The following is a 20337-nucleotide window of genomic DNA, read 5'->3' as shown; positions in this document are numbered from 1 at the left end:
AAATATAAATTCTATGAGCAGAATCAGGCAATGATGAAGAATAATGATATAGGAATTAAAATTCTCCTACTTAAAAAAGCTAGCAACCAAAAATAAATATTATGCTCTGAGTAGTTGCAGGAAATAATTCCTACATGTGGTTATAAAATATTCTTTTTCTCTTCATTTCTTATTTAACATATTTGAACAATATTTTTTTTTATTTACATAATTAACAGGTCATGTTATGTAAAGAATTTAAATTCGATTCAGTTACTTTATTTTTTGTAAGTGTGAGAGAGTGAATGCGCAAAGACCGTAAAATGAAACGTTTTGGTTGTCAAAAGTTTTCCATGATTCCTCATAGATGGCATTGATATAAATTGAGTTGTAACATGAACGCACCAATAACATTGAGCTATGTGTCCGACCGCGACAGTGCCCGATTTTCGTGACGTCATTATTTCCACGTTGGAAGCTGTCTTGAACTGTCATGTTTTTATAGCGTTTTATTTACTTCGGAGTAATGTTTTTCTAATAAATGGTGCTAAAAATCAGTGATTTATAATCTACATTTATTAAGGATAATAAGTAGTGCTAAATTAAAACAATTTTATACAAAAATCATAATGAAATGGAAACGTCGAAATCATGACGCTCGTTAACGAAGATATGAATAATTTCTTGGAATATCTCTCCAGGAATGACCAAGAAGTAAATACAGGAACATTTGACTATCACAAAATGGATAGCTTTCAGCAGAATATGGTTGGTAATTGCCATTGATTTGATAACTTACACTATTTTCAGGAATCAGCAATGTCGCAGTCGTTGGTATTTCTTTAGAAATTTGCGGCACGAATTAAGGGGGGGGAGGGGAGGGAAAGGGAGGGGGGAGGTAAGGGGAGACCCCCTATAAAGTGGGGGGGTGAGGAAACCCCCCCTTCTATTTTTTTTTAATTTTTTTTGAGATTATATTTATACTAGCTTACCGCCCGCGGCTTCGCCCGCTTTGACTTAAACCTAATAAATTATACACTAAAACCTTCCTCTTGAATCACTTTATCTATTAAAAAAAACCGCATCAAAATCCGTTGCGTAGTTTGAAAGATTTAAACATACAAAGGGACATAGGGATAGAGAAAGTGACTTTGTTTTATAATATGTAGTGATGTAGTTAGAAATATAACGAAGATTATGGATTCTTGACTGCTCCGGCGCTGCAGAACGTGGCGCTTGCCCCCCTGTACCTCGTTGCAGGCAGGAGTCTTCACTCGCCTTCGTAGCTTCGGCTTTTTGGTCGCCTTTGGCGACCAGCCTCAGCCACTCCAGCTCGCTTGACTCTGCCTGCTCCTCAGCACACGCGGGCGCCACGCTCCTCCGCGCCTCCGACTTTTTTAATACACTCTAGTGTATGACAGACAAGTACCACGTGGAATCGGGGTGGACAGATTCGGTTCTGTGATTAACAATTTGTGTGCAATATACATACAATAAAAACATTTTTTTTAAATAATTATTTTTCAAATCTTGTATACATGTTTGATACAATTTACAATGGCAATGAATGGATCCATTTTATTTATTTCCACCCATCATCTCCACATATTCTATAATATTATCACCGAAGTTTGCTGGGTGGTTATAGTTATCTTTTTTAAAAAATCTTTTTACAACATGCCACTGAGACTCAAAAGGGTCAGAGGCAACAAATGGGTTGTCTGGGTCTGAGTGATTAACTTTTTTATGAACATACCCATATTGCCCCAAACAATCATATGCTCGCCAATAACCCGTATGAATTGTTGTCCCCTCAGCAACATGCTTTTGAATGAACTATGGTTTTTAATATGTACATTAAGACATTTGTTATCTCTTTCAAACACAATTCTTGTAGTTTTGTCAATGTAACTCAAACAATTTTGAACATAATCTCAAAAATTAAAAAAAAGATTTCTCTGTAATTACACGTTTCCGCACGAAAAGCCGCTAATGTATGTTTCGGGGCATCATTATCGATCGATAAAAATTAAAATCGCGCCGAAATTCGTGCCGCACGTTTCTAAAGTCAACCCCAGTCGTTTATTGATAACATATCATGACTCGTTTGTTCAGTGAACACCGAGCGTCAGATAATAGTGAAACGTGTAGTGTAAATTGTGAAAGGAAGCGAGCGAATTATTAGACGCGCAGTTAAGCAATGAATTTTGGACGGGCGTAAGCCGTAGAACAGCTTTCGTGAGACTATGCCCCTACTTTTACCGTTATCCGTTCATTTTGTTATTGGATCGGACGTGGCCCGCGCGCCGGTACCATTTATTGAGTCTCTACGTTTTTCCTTATCTAATTAGTAGGTATTTAACGTGCCGCAGTACGGAAAACGGATTTACCCCGTCAGTGTCGCGGTAGAAGCGCGAAATTATATGTGCGAGAACCCGGCGTAACGCAACACGTAAACAAGTTATAGTGCTCACGGCTTGCTTGCCAGCTAGGCACCATGCGGTCGCTCTCTTAGCCATATGTCAGCTGGATATTCAACAGTGTTTTTCAGTTTCATAACAGAAAATATATTAAGTTATCATTTCTAGTGAACATAACTAGTGAAGACTATCTTGTAGAATATCTGTGTGGTTTGTTTAGTTTCGTTGGATTTAATGTGTTGATGTAATATCCATGCAAATTTATCCTTCAAAATGGATAAGAAACTAGACCTTTTATCATTGTTTGAGGTAATTCACTTATTTCTATTATTCAATATAACTCTTGGAGTTTATAGATAGTTGAGGACTAATCTTGTTTATATTTAAATTAAATTTTACAAAACAATAGTCAGACTTTTTTACAGATCTAATAGGAATTATATAATGACAAACATTTGTCTGCATCAAACCAGTTTAAACATTATCTGCACTTAATTTTATAAACCACTTTTAGCTATTTATGTGACTTATGGGGTAAATGTGTTGTTGAGGGTTTTCTTGGTTAATTTATATATTCAATTGTTAATAAAAATTGTAGAAAAGGGGAAGCAAGTTAAAATAACCTTATTAAATTATGCATAAAATGCATCACCTTTCACTTTATATCTCAAAGTAAAAGTATGAAATGAAAGTAAATTTCATGTAACTAAGTAAAAGGTGCTCTGAAACTGCTTCGCTTTTTAATAAAAAGCAACCATATACTTTTAAAACATATTTTATTATTTCTTTCTTTTACATATATTATTTTTCTAAATATATCTTTATTATACAGGAAATAATTTACATAAAATAAGTATAAATCTGATAATTTCGTTTTATTTTTGTAACAAGAAAACATAATTAAGAAGATCATTGTATTGTGATAAATTACATCATTTACTAATTGCAGTGAATCTTAATTAGTAATGTATGATAAATTTAATTATATCAGATCATTATGAATAATAGTTTTTACCTGTATGAATATGAGTTTGTTTAATGGGATGAGTTAATAATATGTAACAACTAACAATCAGTTGCTTTTTTCAGTGTTTTCACTAATGTTGATGTTATCTTCTTATTTTGATATTATACACAAAGATTGATGGACACAAATATGGCCACATAATACTTAGTTTAAACCGCTGCACTATTATGAAATTTTCTACATATATTATAGTGTAGAAGATACAATTTATTTTAAATAATAATTTTGCATAACTGATCTTTACAATGAGTTTATAAATACCATTAAGTTCTCTCAAAGCATATGACGAATTATCTCGTATTAGGTTATATGTCTGTATATCCCTGGTATTCTTAAAGCAAAAAAAAAATTTATAAACATCACCGTAATGCCCATAATCTTTAAAAATGGAGCAATATGTTGAATAATTAACCATCACTAGATATTATGTCCAATTCGTTTCAGTTTTAATTCATAATACCATTCTTTACAGTCTGACTCCTGGCAGACGTCAACTGATGATCTTCTAGAGAATATATTCTCTCTAGAGCAGGGCTCGTTGGACTTCCTCGGGGAGTCTATGCCGGACTTTAACCTGTGCCCTGACAATGTATCGCAGCCAGAAGGACTTAGTAGTTCCAGTTCAGATAGTGGCGTGTCCACTGATCAAACGGAATTGTGAGTTTATACGTAATTATTACATATTAGTATTATTTGGTGGTCTGTTTTATACATTACTAGTTGTGCTACGCGGTTTCAACCGCGTAGCTCCGCTTCTGTTGGTCAGCGTGATGATATATAGCCTACAGCCTTCATTGATAAATGGGCTATCTAATACCTAAAGAACTTTTCAAATCGGACCAGTGGTTCCCGAGATAAGTGTGTTCAAACAAACAAACAAAACTCTTCAGCTTTATAATATTAGCCTAGATATAGTATGGATATTTAGGAAAAGTGACAGGAGGCAAGGTGAGAGGAGCTTTTTAAATGGTTATGTTTGAAAAAATAATATAAATTACACATAGAGAAGAAGTAATTATAATTTATTGCATATTGTGTACAATAAAGATGATGACATGTGATGTAAACACACATTTGAAAACTTTCGCTTATTTCATATAAATAATTGGCTGATTAAGCAAAAATTAATGCTTAATCTTGGAATGCTGACTTAGTTATTTGGTTCTTCATGTTATATTATGACATAGAAATGATTGATTGAGTAATCATTTTAAATACAACATTTGCTAAATGCATTATAGTCTATAGCAAGTATAACAAACTAAACAAGCTTAAATAGCTGATGGTTATTATTTATCTGTGGCCAAATGAATGCACCATTTAAAACCCATTGTGAAATGGGTCATATTTCGTTGATAATATGGAGCGTCACATATGATTAAGCTTCCTACATGCATTCAAATAAAAATTACCAAACAATTGTTACCAACTTTGTTACTATGACACACTTATTATCTCAATAACAGCATTAAAACTGCACTGGCATGTGTCAATTTGCACTTTATACACTGTTCAATCGTGTCACATTAAAAAGTAAACATTTTCTAAGATGATAAATTGCCCAGTGATGTAAGTTATCATTAAACTCAACCTTACTGCTTGACCTTTAGATCTAAGCTTGCTTATTATGTAAAATGGTATGCAAATCTTATATAGTGAGAATTTTCCAAGTTAATTATTCACGATGTTTGACTTCGACGATTAACGAATTTTTTATGCGTATTAAGTACAAATAGAAAAATTTATCAAAGTACCTACACATTAAGCTCAATAAATTAATACATACTTAGTAATTTTTTAATAATGTTTATATTCTTTAAAATTTTATAATAAAATAAAAAATAAATATGTACCTAAAATTATAAAAAAACTATTAGATAATATCATGATGTTTAAAATTTAAACGATATCATCATATTACACAATGCAGTGAACCACTTTCAAAGCGTAATCAGTAGGTACCAGCGCCCCCAAAAGTACCTACGTAAAGAATAAATGTATAGAGCATGCGAATGTTGGATGCTGGTAACTTAATCATGTTGTTGGATCTATTAAAACATTTTGTTTATAGATAAATTATGTTCTGGATTAATGTAAGGCTTGGTTTTATATGAATTTACCTGCCTAACAAGTAAATTACATCGAGATAGTATTATAAGTTACTAGACAAATAAAAAAAAATAATGCCTCTTTGGACGTTTCATACTTTTTAATTTTTATTATTAGAAATTAGAATCTTGTGGAGATTTAATTCGTATATTCTATTAAATTAAAGTGTACCGTGGGAACGCCGAATTTATATGTAAATTGATTGCATTTGTTTGCATTATTTTTCTTATTTCTTAACATAAATTAAACATTTCTATTCAGAAAGAAGTTAGAATTCTAATCACACCTGTCGGTATGCATGACGATGAATCACTTGAACTAACGGTATTCAAACCAAGTGCTGGGCAGGTCTATAGCCTTAATGTATATAATATATTATTATTTTTTTATAAGCATTCTCAAGTTAAAATGATGCTAGGTACCTACTTAATTACGTATGCCGAAAAATGTTTAGCTTGATCTAATCCATACTATCCATACTAATATTATAAATGCGAAAGTAACTCTGTCTGTCTGTCTGTTACTCAATCACGCCTTAACTACTGAACCAATTTGCATGAAATTTGGTATACTTAGAGATTTTTTGATACCCGAGAAAGGACATAGGATAGGTTTTATCCCGGAAATCCTACGGGAACGGGTTTTTCTTTGAAAACGCGGGCGAAGCCGCGGGCGGAAAGCTAGTTACCCATAACTTTAAAAACAACTGTATAATTGCACCTTAGAATATTTTTGAACTCATTTAGGACTATGTAATTAATAACAATAATTAAATTATACCTATTTAAATCTTTATTATTACTAAGCGACATCAAATAATCTCATGATTAAAAAACGCAACTAATCATGCAATCACTTCTAAGTAGAAAAGTCATTAGTAATATCAATTAGAATACGTATTGAAACCTGAATAGTATGTCCTACTTTGATTAGAATTTTAAGCGTTTAAATTAACGTAGAGACAACCCGTATATGGTAAACATTCTCATAGAAATATTTAATTTTATACGGTCCGGTTCAAATTATTCTCGCTTTGCAATTTCATACTACAATCTTATGCATATATTTTGAAATAATCAAGTCTCTGAATTAAAGAACTTACATTACATATAAATAAAGTGTCGCTATTGCAACAATCGATATGACATCGAGGTCACTATGTTATCTTGAAATACCTATACGTATCAACTTGCTAGTCATATCTTCTCTATCTTTGTTACAATATAATATTCTTTCTTCACCTTGATATTATAATTTTGTTGTTGAGTTATAATGATTGTGGATGAATTTATCGATATTTTTCTATAATTGCCCCAATAATGATAGTAATACAGGGAGTTTAGATGATGACACTGTATGTGATATACATAAAATTTAAAATATTCTTAAATAATCAGGTTCAAGGCTTGATATCACTTTCTAAGAGCACATCTTATACTCATTCCCGCCGAAAATCAACAGGTTTTAAACCAGTTTTCTTTTTTGGGCATTATCGAATACGCTATATTTTATGTTAGTTATGTAAATGTACGTAAGTTAGATATTTGAAAAACGAGTTTTATTCTCGTTTTTATTATAGCTCTTTTATACTATTTAATTTCGATATAATTTTTACCTATAGCTTTTACCAATTTTCTTCCTTATTGTTTGCCTTCGCATTGTCGTATATGGACTCGCTTCCTGGGCAAGTCAACTGTTACTTATGGTGTTCTTACAAGCATGCAACTCACCTTGACGAAAAGGGAAATGTCAAAATACGAGCGAGAGTGAAAATTGTGCATCGAAGAAATAACATTGATATCGAGCGTATTAAATTAACAATTTACGTGTTCATAGTTCATTATTGATATCCATGCTTTGCGATATCGATATTATGTTTTCAAGGAATTACTTTGTAAAGATTTTATGTACCTACTAAAAATGTGCTTAGTAGAGGTAACATTGAATATTGAAAATTAATAAAAGCGAAAGTAAACTAACATACATATCACATTTTTTCGATCTTAACTTATTGCCCTAAATATGTAGGTCTGTCTTAGTTTAATGTCCAGCGTAATTTTTAAATAGGTAAATACTTTTGTTTTAGCGACTTCGAACAACAACTATCGCCGTTTCTCATTCAGAATTCATGCGACGAAGATGTTAATTCAGCGAACCTCGAGCCCATGAGTCCCGGCAACGCTCAAGATGTGATCATACAAAACACTAGTGACGCCTCCAACAGTTCCACGGACCAAGATGCCTTCGATATATTGGACTTCGAACAGAATGTGGTACCAAGCTTCATCAACGACAATACATTCCATAGTCCAGGTTAGTTTGTACAAGTGTTTATAGCTTACAAGCCTTGGTTTAGTTATTTCGTAATATGTACATGTTTTTATGTTGTTTGTCTTTAATTTCGATTAAAGTTATATATGCCCTTTGTTTTGTGTTAAGTAGGTCAAAATGTGTTTTTGAGACTTAATTTTGTCATCACATAGGGAAATTTCTCTCCTATATCCTTAATACTAGCGATATAAGTAAAACCTTACACATAATAGTCGTGATAAAACAATAACATAATTATTACGGGGTTTGTCGTCATGACTAAACCGTGAAGGCTGCTACTGCAAAATATATTTGTTCGTTTTCCATTGGTCGGTAGTGTCTGATGCAACCATTAGTGACTCAGACTCTATACAATACACCACGTTGTTATTGGCATATGGTAATAGTATTAAAATATTTGCAATGTATGTTGGCTGACTACTGTAGCGTTTCAATACAGATATTTTAATGCTAAGAATTACGTAAATGTATTAATTAACTGACGAGAATTAATTGAAAATAGTACATGGACGATCTTTATTAATTAACTTTATTGTTAATGTAAAATAAATTATCTTGTTACACAATTAGTGTTAGTATTTACCAAGCAATGAACACAATAAGTCAATAAATCATGTTTTATGAATTCGATATCGCATATTGCTAATGTCTTTTAGAAATTTATATTATATATGTATTAATATTTTTTTATATATCTATGTTTCCTACCTGTATAGCAACCGGAAAACAGTAACAATTTAATAAATATCTAAATGCCAAAAGATAAATTTATTAGTAAGCAGAATTATCTTTATTGTATTTTGGCCTCTGAAAGATATCGCGACGCTAAGTTATGATAAAGATATCCGTAGAAGGTTTTGATGTTATTACACAGCGTGAATAGGTTATGTTATTAAACACGTGCACATACAACAAAGTACGTGACTATGAAAATGTATACATATGCCACAGAAAACTGGTTAAATCAGCCTGTTTCATGATGGCCTAGAGTCTAGACTATCTGATGAGCGCTGTTTAATTAACTGCCTGTACTATCAGCCGTATCGTTTACACACTGTAACATTTAATAAAATAACAATAAAACTAATATTTATTACATCAATTTTAATATTAGGATATTAGCGCTTGCTTGAGAGGTTTATCAAATAAACTTTTAAAATAAAAATAAAACCGATTATAAATATTAAATATGGTTTGCTACAGATAGTTCTAATAATTGATAGCATCGTACCTCCTATCTGTTACTTTTTCTTCCTGTGGCTAATTCGAAAAAAGCTATTGTCTTGGAGATTGGGGTTGCATCTATCATAACCATCTCGACAAACAACAATATTCGTACATAAGGAAACAGTATAATTTTAGGTAAATGAAATTCTATCAAACCATACTTTCCTCAACATATATAGGCCCCCAAACTAAATCTTTCTTCTATAATTAAAAGCATCTTGACATTGTTTTAGGAAAAGTAGCTAGAAAACGGCGCATGTCCAACACCCCACAAGTTGCAGTACAACCGAAAGTCCTCAAACCGACGATCAAGATTCCCGCCACGTCAGTGCAAAAGCCACAGCTAGTTGTTAAAGCGCAACCCCAGAAACCCCTCAAAGTTGCCAACGTACAAGTCATAAACCCCCAAACTAAAGTGTATTCCAAACCAGTTGAATCGGTAGCACCACAAAGGAGAGTTATACGAGTTGCTCCCATGGCTGGCAACCCCAGGTCGATATTATTGCCAGTGACGATAAAGGACATGAAGGATTTGAAGTCGATCAAGATAATAAATGCCGCGGATTTGAAGAATGCCTCGAATATCAAGATCGCGGCCGCCAACTTGCTGTCGCAGAGCAAATTGCAAGACTTCAAGGATGCGAGGAGCGATTGTGAATATGATCCTAACAACGGTGAGTTCAACTTTTTTTACATTATTAATATTGTTTCTTAATATTGGATGGATAGTGTGGTAGATTTTCCAGCTTTTCCAGGATTTCATAGTGCTAAAGTACCTATTAATAGTTCAAGCTGTTTGTGTGAAAGTGAAATGTGTAGTTAGTGTCAAAAAATTACTTTCCTCCATATCTATTCTCAGTTACTCATAGCATCTTTATGTTTACGAAATGGGGTTTATTAATAATAAATCAGTAATTTGGGCAAGCCAATCTGTATGCGTTCCCGCTCATTGGTGTCAATTGTTTTATCTATGTGCTGCCCATTTATTGTGCCGTTATGTTGATGGGTCATTGCACTCGCATAGAATATTACCTTACGTCAAGGCCATACTTGTTAAATTTATTCGTTAGTTTGTAAAAAAGATTAGCATATCTTTACCTAAACGATTAAATAAAATTGATGCGACGTGAGTTACTAACCAAAACTATGGTGAAATTGTTTTTGTTATTTACATGTTCCTAAGCCATGTTTTTAATTTTTCCGACCTTCCTCGTCGCTTTGCTCGTCTTCTTTCTGCTTGTCCGCGCTAATCTTTCTAACGTAACGCTGTTATAATGAGACTATGATTGGATAAAAAAGGATTAATAGAGCGACATATCAAAGATATGAATTTTTTTAAAGAATAAAAAAAATCCATCACGAGGCGGGATACGAACCCGCGACTTTCGCCTTGCCGGTGCGATTTTTTCTATATGTACTTTAAACATTTCTCATATTTTATAAAGCAAATGCTTTGCTATAAAACTAAATATGACATGTAATCTAAAAAATATTTAGGGTCCCATCACAAAACTCGTAAAACTAGATCTCCACGCGAGCGATAAGCTAGTATTTGATACATATTGCGCAAAGTGGTGAATGGAGTCATAAATTGTCGGTTTGAAATTAAAAAGTTGATGGCCGATGTTAAGAAAGCGTAAAACACTTCCATTGTTTCATTTCAAGTTTAAATGTCTTATAAAACCAGTTTTACATCTAATTGCTATGATCAAATTACGTCGATTGACGACGAAGAAGGTAATAAAATAAAATATATGCCAGCTACTAGCTAGTTGTTAAAATAAATAGTTACAAATAAAGACTGGATGGCAGGTAATCCGTTATCCGTTTGCTAACAAATTATGTAATATCTAAATTTTCCAACTAAATTATATGAAAACATTATTTTACAACTCTTCGGACCGATTTCTCATAAAAGTTAAAAAATATCTCAGTCGTGAATAATGTTTTTGTTCTCATTTGGACTTTTTGTATAAAAGCAGACTTTCTATGAACTTGGCTATTTGTTATATTTATGTCGTTAACTTATCTAATATCTTTCATAAGTAAGTTATCTCTTGTCTCATTTCTTTACAATCTTTCGAAGAAATATAAATTTAATACATACTTAGTACTTACTACTTACCCATTTCTTTACGCATTATTATGATTTATTATGTGGGTGAAATAACATTTTCTAGATATAGCTTGATACATTTAGGCCTTGAAGTTATTTTATCTAACTAGGTTAGCGAATTATATCAATGTTAATTGCTTTCTTTAGTCTTGTTTTCGTTACACGGTGTTGATTTCAGATATTAGCGATATTATGCAGTTCATTTAGGTATTTTATAAATTGAATCAAAATCCTGTCAATTATTCGCTTGCTTATTTCGCATTTAATGAAAAGTATATGAAATGAAAGACAGATGTGTTGTAAATTACGCATCTGTTAAACAGTTAATTTGTGCTTAAATCACATACAAAAATTTAATAACCGTAAATAGGTACTGTCCCGTAATAAAACGGCCAATTAAATAACGCTTGATGGATAAAAAAATGTTGATAAGGTCATAAACATATTTTGCATTTTTTCCAAGTAAGAATGACTAATCAGTTGCGACCTACAGCAAAAAACTTTCATCATAACACCACGTTTATACTTCCAACGTGTAGGATTTTGCATCTTTAAGACAGGACAGTTAAAATCTCATGTATTTCCTTAGATGACTCAGGCAGCGATCGGAGCGATGACGAAGATCAAAAGGAGACGCAAATAAGCGACGGTCGGAATGGGTATCCCCGTCTCGTTCTAACAGCCGAGGAAAGGAGATTGTTGGCGAAGGAGGGCATCACTCTGCCGACGAGTTATCCGCTCACGAAACATGAAGAAAGGGAACTAAAGAGGATACGCCGCAAGATCAGGAATAAGATTTCCGCGCAGGATTCGAGGAAACGCAAGAAGGAGTATGTCGATGGGCTAGAGGATAGGTGAGGATTATTCATATTCCTTTTATTAAAATATATAAAAAAAGATTATTATATAGTATTTTAACACGCAATTTAATTTTAGGGTTAAACAATGCACGGCCGAAAACCAGACCCTAATGAGGAGGATTAAACTGCTTCAGTCACAGAATCAGTCCCTATCGCAGCAACTTAAAAGAATACAGGTAAAATTTTATTTATATTCACACTTGATACATACGAAAAATAGTTCTTTTTTATCATTTTATCAGAAAAATTTAACAGTGTAGACTTAATTAATTTTTTGAAAACAAGTAATAACAAACCAGAAATTGAAGCGGGCGGAGTAAAAGTTAGAATTAGTTTATTTGAGTTAAAATAAAATATGTTTTTCACACGTCGCGTCGGCGCGGCGTTGTTATAAAAGGGTCTATTGAAATAATTGTGTCTAATTTCGTAAAAAATAAAGGATTGTTGTCGTTGAGTTAACTCGAGCATACTTTCAATAGAAATGTTCGTCAATTGAAACTTTATATTTGTTTCGTCAGATTGCAAAACTTTTTGTCTCGCTATTGTTAAATTTGGATTTCAGTTTGTCTACTTCCTCAACTGAGTTTGAATTTCATTGATGTAATATTCAGAATTCATTTACGTAAATTTATATAAACGGGAGATTGGTTTCGATTTCAAGGTTTACTGAAGTGAATTGATTAATGTACTTATACAATAGTAAGCAAAGAACATTTTCATCTAAAATTTAATCTGATTGTTCCTAAATGTCGCTTCTTAATTTACAAAAGGGCATTAAATATTTTTTAATAGATGATTTTGTTTTAATCCGTGCACTAGTGACGAGCGTATGTCTGTACTATGTAGAGAAAAAATATGCCAAAATATTCTAACGATTTTGTTCATAAGTACGACTCATATAATATAGAGTAGGTGCAGATTATTCAAAAACTTTATTTTGTACTACACATTCTAAAACATTATCAAACAATCCAAAAGATGTTCAGTGGTGTGTGACTCAAACCACCTCACCACCGGCACATAATACATAATAGTAGCTAAACGCTACAGAACGGACACTCTCCGCCTCCCGCCAAAATTAAACACTTACCTCACCCCGCACGATCAGCCTAAAAATAAATGGTCCGCATTTTTCTGCAAGGACGATACGCAACGAAGATTGACAACATTAATCAAATTGACTTAAAGTAATTTTATTATTTTGGATTTGTGATTATCGTTTTTCGTAGAAAATGGTTAGGTATTGTGCTGTTTACGGATGTATTTCATCAGAAAAACGCGAATTTTTTTTACGCTAGTCACAAATGTGCCAACCATAAAACGTTAACACACACATTTGTAGTCTCTACAGTGTGACTGTCAAAACGATAATTTTGTATGGAGCGTCCGGGGTGTGCCACCGGTGGCATCACGGCACCTCTCTTTTAACCTCACATTCTAGAACATTCTAGAACATTGTCCACTATTCCAGAAGGTGCTGACGGGCGTGACGGGCGGCGCGCCGGGCAAGGCGCAGCCGGCCACGTGTCTGCTAGTTCTGCTGCTCTCCGTCGCGCTCGTGGCGCTGCCGTCGCTTAGACATGAGAGACACGGGCACGGGCAAGCGCAGATGCAAGTACCGGCCAACTCGCCGGCTATCACGCGCGCGCTGCTGTCCGCTACCAATAGTGAGTTTATGTTGTGTTTAATATAAAAAAAGGTATTATGCATTGAGGTATTACTAGTACGTACGTAGGTGGTGTACGAGAATGTGATGAGAGGAGGTGATGTAGGAGGTGTACGTAGTACATGGTAACTCAATGGTATTATGATGTTTATTATGGCGCATCCACACATGGCCGGCGGCATGGCTGGCGGAGGTGCCGCCGACCATTTGCATCTTTTACCTGCGGCACGCGCGGCTTTTGGTTGACGGCGGCAGTTTGCTTGCGGATTCGATACGGAGTGGTAGAGTATGGAGTGGCCTGCATTCAGCCGCAAGGCGGTCTGAAACCCGGCGGCATGTGTGGATGCGCCAAAATGAATTACAACGAAGTAAATATATTTAAAACAATAACTTTTAGTTAATCACTGTGATATAAAAAGAGTTAGGAATACAATTGAAGATGTTAAATGTGAAACATTTTAATTCTTGGGCATGCCAGTTTCCTCACGATGGTTTCATCTTGTGTCGAACCATTTTGATTGGTCCTAATCACTGATTATATTAATAGTAAATAGTAGAAAAAGTTATTTAATAACCAACAGTCCACGCCGAGAGAAGTATGGGTTAATTTAAGAACCATCTAGCCCCCCAATGTAAGAATAAAAAAGCAATATTTCGTTAATGGTTCCTATCTAAATATTCATTATGCTAATCAAGGTTTCGACCAACAAACCAAAACTCATAAACATCCGCTCTCCAAAATGTAAGTTACAGACACAATATTATGTATTATATTGATAATAATTAACTCAATAAATTTATTTATAGATCCGAGTTATCTAATCGTAATTAATAAGTTATTCGTAACCTTTTAAGGTTATAAAACAATATACGTTTTCGTTGGTACCATCAATGTATGTTTTATAAAAATAGTGTAGTTTTTCATTATTATTTATATGTTTATTAACCTTCTAGTAACTAGTTCATTGTTAAGTTGTACATATCTACGTAGTTGCTCTCTAGCCTGTATGCTGCTACCATTTTCTCCATTATTATTAGGAATATAATAGGTAATAGGTAACCTATATTTTTGGATTTTAATAAAAATACTCTTTGCTTTTGTAATTAAAAGCATCACTTAAAATTGATCAAGTCGCCTGAAAGCTTTTTGTCATTAAGCATTAGATGGCCAATACATAATATTATTTAGACATCTATATGCACACAAATAACTTTTTGCACTATTCGTATTTATTTTGATTATGCAAAATATTGTATATTATATACAACCGTTATTCTCAATTATAAATTAGTATAATATATGTATGTATTTAAATTATTTTAACCCAATATCTAATGACACTGAATTAGTTTGTATATTATATCGTATATTATAATATAATTCAGTGTCAATAATTATAAACAGAAATTTATAGATAGGCAAAAAATAAACACAATAAAAATATTTGAAGTAAAAACTTTAGCGGTATTCATTTTAAAAATAGCTCTTATTTCAAGAATTGAATTTAGAATGGAAACTATGACCAATGAGTTATTCCGTGATCTTTCAACTGTAAAGTGAAAGGCAGACTTCAGTGGAGGTCCAATATATTCGTAACTGTTTAACTTCGGAGTGCAGAAATTCGCAGCGAAACATTAAAAGCACTTTCCAAAGCTGTGCAGATTTAAACTTTCTTTTGAGGGCAAATTGTTTTAATGTGTTACAGAATTACATATGAATAATAGATTTTTAACTGGAAGCATTATTTAATTAAAATAAAAAGGCTAAAAATAAAGGTGTTGTACTTGTTTTTGATATGCTATCTAGATTGGTTTTATCATGCCGTAGTAACAATCCTTCGATAAGTCGTTTCATTAAACAAGACTATTGACATTTAAAAACAAACCACACAGGTTAAAAAGCAAGTTTTCGTAAACCGTCTGAAAAACAATTACGTAATAAAACTGATAACAGTTGCAGCAATTACATAAACGAAAGTTACTATCACTCGACCGAATCGTCCGCTTATCTAACCACTTCAAAAACTGTGATAGTTTTTTTTTTATATTTTACTTTGAATATTTCATCTCAATAGATTCAAATTTTTATGTAAGTATATTTAGGGCCAATTTTTCAATGCTTGGATAAAACTTATTCGTCGAATAATGTATAAAACTACCATTTTAAAAACGTATTCTAATTGCCCGCAGCGTTAAGCATTGAAAAATCGGCCCTTAGACGAATTTTAAATTAGTGGAATAGAATTACAAGCTAAAATATTTGAGTTGACAGCCTTTTATTTATAATTATGTATTATTAATTTAGTATACATTAATAATTAAAATTTTACTTTATAACAAAATGTAAATAAGCAACGTACATCGTACACATTTATTTTCATGAGTGCATGTGTTTCGTTGCACTTGGTCGTTTATCAATTCATGTAGAAATTAGGCAACTGGCACTTGTTATGAATACAAAAAACATGCGGGTAAGCGGCGCCTAAAGTACATACATAAAAAGTGTATCTTTTAACTAAACGAGCGTCGACAAGCAAGATAAGCTCTGATAAGCGTATCAAGCGCATAGTACTGAAACGTGATAAATAATCTATAAAATTAAATATTTATAATAACTCTCCCTTTTAAATAACAAATTGGGAATTCTTATGTCACTTATGTGTTTAATAACGTTGTATGCAACATAATTGTTAATTGTGCATTAAAATGGTCTTGCTTTTGCTTTATAGCGTTAGTATTTTTTTTTTCTTATATTTGATGGTTAATTTATTAATATCAGTGCAGTTGCATATGGGTTTATTGTGTCTTATTAGCCTTATTATTTTTAAATGATGTATAGGACATTAAATAAAAACAGACATACATATTGTATCCATTATTATTACAGTAGAACCTCGATAAGTTAAAGTCCAAGGGAAACACAAAATATTTTAAGTTATAGAGGTTTTAAGTTATCAAGGGTCTATCCATTTTTCACTTCTTCTATAGCTTTTATTTTATCAGCGTAGGTGAGGGTTGTTAGTTTTCTTTTTGGACTAATTTTAAGCCAGGCGCTTGCAAGGTTCACCTCATAGAAGTTGAAAGAGCACAAAGAGCCTTACTCAGAGTAGGAGCTGGTTTACCACCCCCCAACGGTCCAGGCCTTGTCGCGGCGGAGGGGCTCAGTAGCTCAGAGTTATGGCCCTCTGAGTGAAGCGAAATTGGACCAGCGAGGGGCTGAACGGCTGGTTTAGAGTCGGGGAGATTCGACCGGCCCGACGGCCAGGGCTAGGTGTGGCCCAGCGGCCGCTGTGTGCGGCGTGGGATGGCGGCCAGAGGTCGTGGCTTGGCGGACCCAGTGTCCACTAGGCAAAGGTGGCGCTGAACGGCAGTTGGGGTTGGAAAGCCTCGACTGACCCGACGGCAGAGGTCCTGTTTGTGGGCCAGAGAGGAGCCGGCTTTTATGCGGCGGTGGATGGCGGCCAGTGGTCGCGGCGCGGCGGGCTCGCTGGTTTAGCAAGCCACGCCGTGCAGCGGAGGGCGGGATCCCGACGCGTCATTGTGATGACGCGCGGAGACTCCTGCAGAGAGGTGTGGGGCGGCGGCCGCTGTAAAACGGCCGTCTGCCAACTCGTAATCCGGTCCGTGGGGCCGGACCGAGGGCCGCCACCTCTGGTGAGGTGGGGGCTGCGAGGTAATCTCTATAAAAGTGCGTCAGAGGGTCCCCCGACGTGTATTTCACACATCGGAGGACCTTGCGGCGTGCACCCTCCGGCCGGACGGTGATGGGGTCGGGGGTTCGGGGGAACGCGGATGATGGAGCGGGGAAAAATCCATTGTCTGCGCGTTGGTGGCGTAAGCCTTCGTTCCAGCAGCCACCAGCGAGGGGGGTTCTAGTGGTGGGCCTGGAAACGGGCATCTGCTGGGCGGGACACGCGGTAGAGTCGTAACCGTTCCCGCAGTCCCGTCCAAAGCAGCGCGATGGAACAGAGTGGGGTTTTAGTCGGTAGGAATCCGACATAACCACGGCTCCATCCCCGGGAGCCGGGGGTATCTAAGAAGATTTCCCCACTATAAAAAAAAAAAAAAAAAAGGAGCTGGTTTACCATTTCGCTATCCTACTTGCGAACTATACAAACGCTGGGATGTACTAACTGTCAGACAGACTTTTATCTTATCTATTGTAATAAGGCAACATGCACAAATAAACTATGATCCGAATTTCAATAGGGAAAAGCGTAGAAAAGATATTATTTGTAAAAAGAACTCTTTTAATTCATGTCTATCACATAGATGTTATTATTTTCTCGGGGCATTTTTATACAATAGAATCAATAAGTCTATCTCAATATACTCTCTTAGTACATCAAGGTGCAAGACGTCGGTATGTAAATGGCTCAAAAAATTAGACTATCAAACAACAGAAAATTTTATTCATTCCATTCGGTAAATGGAGAAACTGAAACGTACATACTCCATCGCAAAAACCCATCCACACCTTACCGTCAATCACTCACTAACACACACTCACACATACACGCGAGCACATACGCACACTCACGCACACACTCACACACGCATACACAAACACACACATTATACACATACTAGTATATCAATTCACTTTAACCTTTCACCTCATCTATAATAATTTATAATATGTCCATTGGTAATTTTTTCTATTTTAATTTTTCATTTAACTTTAGTTACGATTAATTCTTTCTCATTTCATGCTCACGCTCATTGTTTATCTTATAGATGTGATTGTTAATGCTTTGGGGGCCTGGTGACCCGTAACACAAGTATTTTATACTTCTCGCGGGCACCAGTCTCTCACAAATGTTAGTGTTAAGATATTATATAGATTAACAATGTATATATATTGTGCATTTGTGATGAGAAAAATAAATAAATTTTAATTTAATTTAATTTAATTTAATTTAATTTAGTTTTATCACACAGTAAGTAAAGTGATGTTTCCAGGGCAACGATCAAAAACTTATGATGCAAGTAAGTCGTTGTCATAAAGCTAACCGCCGCAAAACTTTGAAGAATTTCGATAAAGCAAACAATAGGTAATGTATTGTTTACGTTAACAATACATAGTAAACACGTGAAAGCAATAAATACCGAAACCTTTTGTTTTGACACTCTTTCAAAATGACTCATTGGCAAAAAAATTTATGTAATAGAGGTTGTGGAAACATTTTTTTAAGTTATTGAGGGCCAATACAGAGATTATTTATTTAAGTTATAGAGGTTGCGTATTTTAAGTTAAAGAGGTTTTGGGCTCTGATGGGAAGGGAACATATTATTTTGTGAATTTTGTGAAGTTACAGAGGTTTTTATGTTATCGAGGTTCAACTGTATATATTTTCATACATATTTTCAAATATGTATTGTCTAGTAACAATTCACTATCCAAATATCTAACCAAACTTTTTCCAACAGAAATGGTGCTCGACGAGACCGTAATAGACGACGGCGAGTTCAACATGGAGGAGCTGATTACGTTCAACCGCGCGCACTCGGACCACGACTACCCGGCAGCCCGCGAGGCCCCACAACCCCCGCTACCGGCGGGTTACGTAGACCTGCCCATCGACGAGGACTGGCCACCAAACAAGAAACGCATGAAAACACACTTCGACTACGACGACGGGAAAGACTACCTCGCCCCCATCATCAAGGAGGAAAATTACGAACACGTCAAAGTAGAAGCGAAACTAGACAGGCAACTGAACGCTAACTTCCTCGCGGACTTACTCGCCACCGGCCGCAAGATCGGCGAACTGCTCGACGCGTTCCCGCTCGTTCCCGTCAAGAATGAAGATATACTTGTCGAAGAGGTGTCCGACTTTGATGGGAGAAATAATTCGGAAGTGAACAGTTTCGTCGTCAACGGGGCAATCAACGATATCTAATTTTGTAACGTCTTCAATGAATTATTTTATAGATTCTTGTTTTATTTTATACACGAAATATATAATATATGATATATGAGATCGATGAATTATTCCTTCGGTTAGCTACGGTTCCGATGTTTTCGTCCTATTGTGTAACTAGTTTTATTAAGATTTATTCGCGTTTAGAGTAAGTATTGAACGAATTGACCAAGCTTATATTTTGTCCAATTTTAATTTTTAAATTGTATATTTATTACGAGAGCATAATTAATATATTATTTGCAATAATTAAATACATATTTTTTTCTATTTGTTTTAGCCTTTTCTTATAGTTGTAAGTTATATTTTAAGCATTTGTTATATTTCGGTGCAATTAAGCGTAAGTTCTGATCTTCAGTGTTATATACATTTAGTTATAAGAATCTAATCAAATAAGTTTGTATTGTGTACGCGCGTACATTTGGTATTGTGGCGATACACGAGAACGTTGTATTTGGAATGTCAATGTTATTTGAAATAAATCGTGAGAATATATTGATGCTTTTATTTTTCTTCACCTTGAATTAAAAATCAAAATTATTTTGAACAATCAAATATACTGAAAATATATGAAAAATAATATCTTTTAAAATATTGCATCTCATAAATCATTATTTCAGTAAAGAAATATCAACAGTATAGAACTTTGGGCATGGCTTAAGTCATTAATTTTGCTTT

At 34.5% G+C, this 20337-nt stretch overlaps 1 protein-coding gene across 3 annotated transcripts; it reads left to right on the top strand.

The window, feature by feature from the left end:
* Positions 1–437: 437 nt before the first annotated feature.
* Positions 438–20154, top strand: LOC149900202 (uncharacterized). Of its 3 annotated transcripts, none has more exons than XM_090113426.1 (8): positions 438–747; positions 3899–4083; positions 7622–7848; positions 9327–9767; positions 11799–12063; positions 12146–12245; positions 13544–13736; positions 19166–20154. In XM_090113426.1, exons 1-8 carry the CDS (start codon positions 631–633, stop codon positions 19636–19638), a joined length of 2001 nt encoding a protein of 666 aa, XP_089969552.1. In that variant the 5' UTR covers positions 438–630; the 3' UTR covers positions 19639–20154. The 3 variants fall into 3 exon arrangements, with proteins under 3 accessions (XP_089969552.1, XP_089969551.1, XP_089969553.1); XM_090113425.1 differs by having other exon boundaries at positions 439–747; positions 13541–13736; XM_090113427.1 differs by lacking the exon at positions 438–747 and adding an exon at positions 2248–2708 and having other exon boundaries at positions 13541–13736.
* Positions 20155–20337: the final 183 nt, after the last annotated feature.

The sequence above is a fragment of the Colias eurytheme genome, chromosome 19, assembly GCF_061535395.1.
Source record: "Colias eurytheme isolate Ceu_HAF_F1 chromosome 19, ilColEury1 Martin Lab GWU primary, whole genome shotgun sequence".
Classification (NCBI taxonomy): domain Eukaryota; kingdom Metazoa; phylum Arthropoda; class Insecta; order Lepidoptera; family Pieridae; genus Colias; species Colias eurytheme.
The sequence above is the reverse complement of the archived record's forward strand: the minus strand, read 5'-3'. Positions and strand labels throughout refer to the sequence as shown.

Bases quoted from the DNA above. Each gene is read 5' to 3' on its own strand.
- LOC149900202 (XM_090113425.1), top strand. From the start codon at position 631: ATGACGCTCGTTAACGAAGATATGAATAATTTCTTGGAATATCTCTCC. The intron at 7,849-9,326 runs GTTAGTTTGTAC...ACATTGTTTTAG, and splicing joins CAATACATTCCATAGTCCAG to GAAAAGTAGCTAGAAAACGG. The intron at 9,768-11,798 runs GTGAGTTCAACT...GTATTTCCTTAG, and splicing joins TGAATATGATCCTAACAACG to ATGACTCAGGCAGCGATCGG.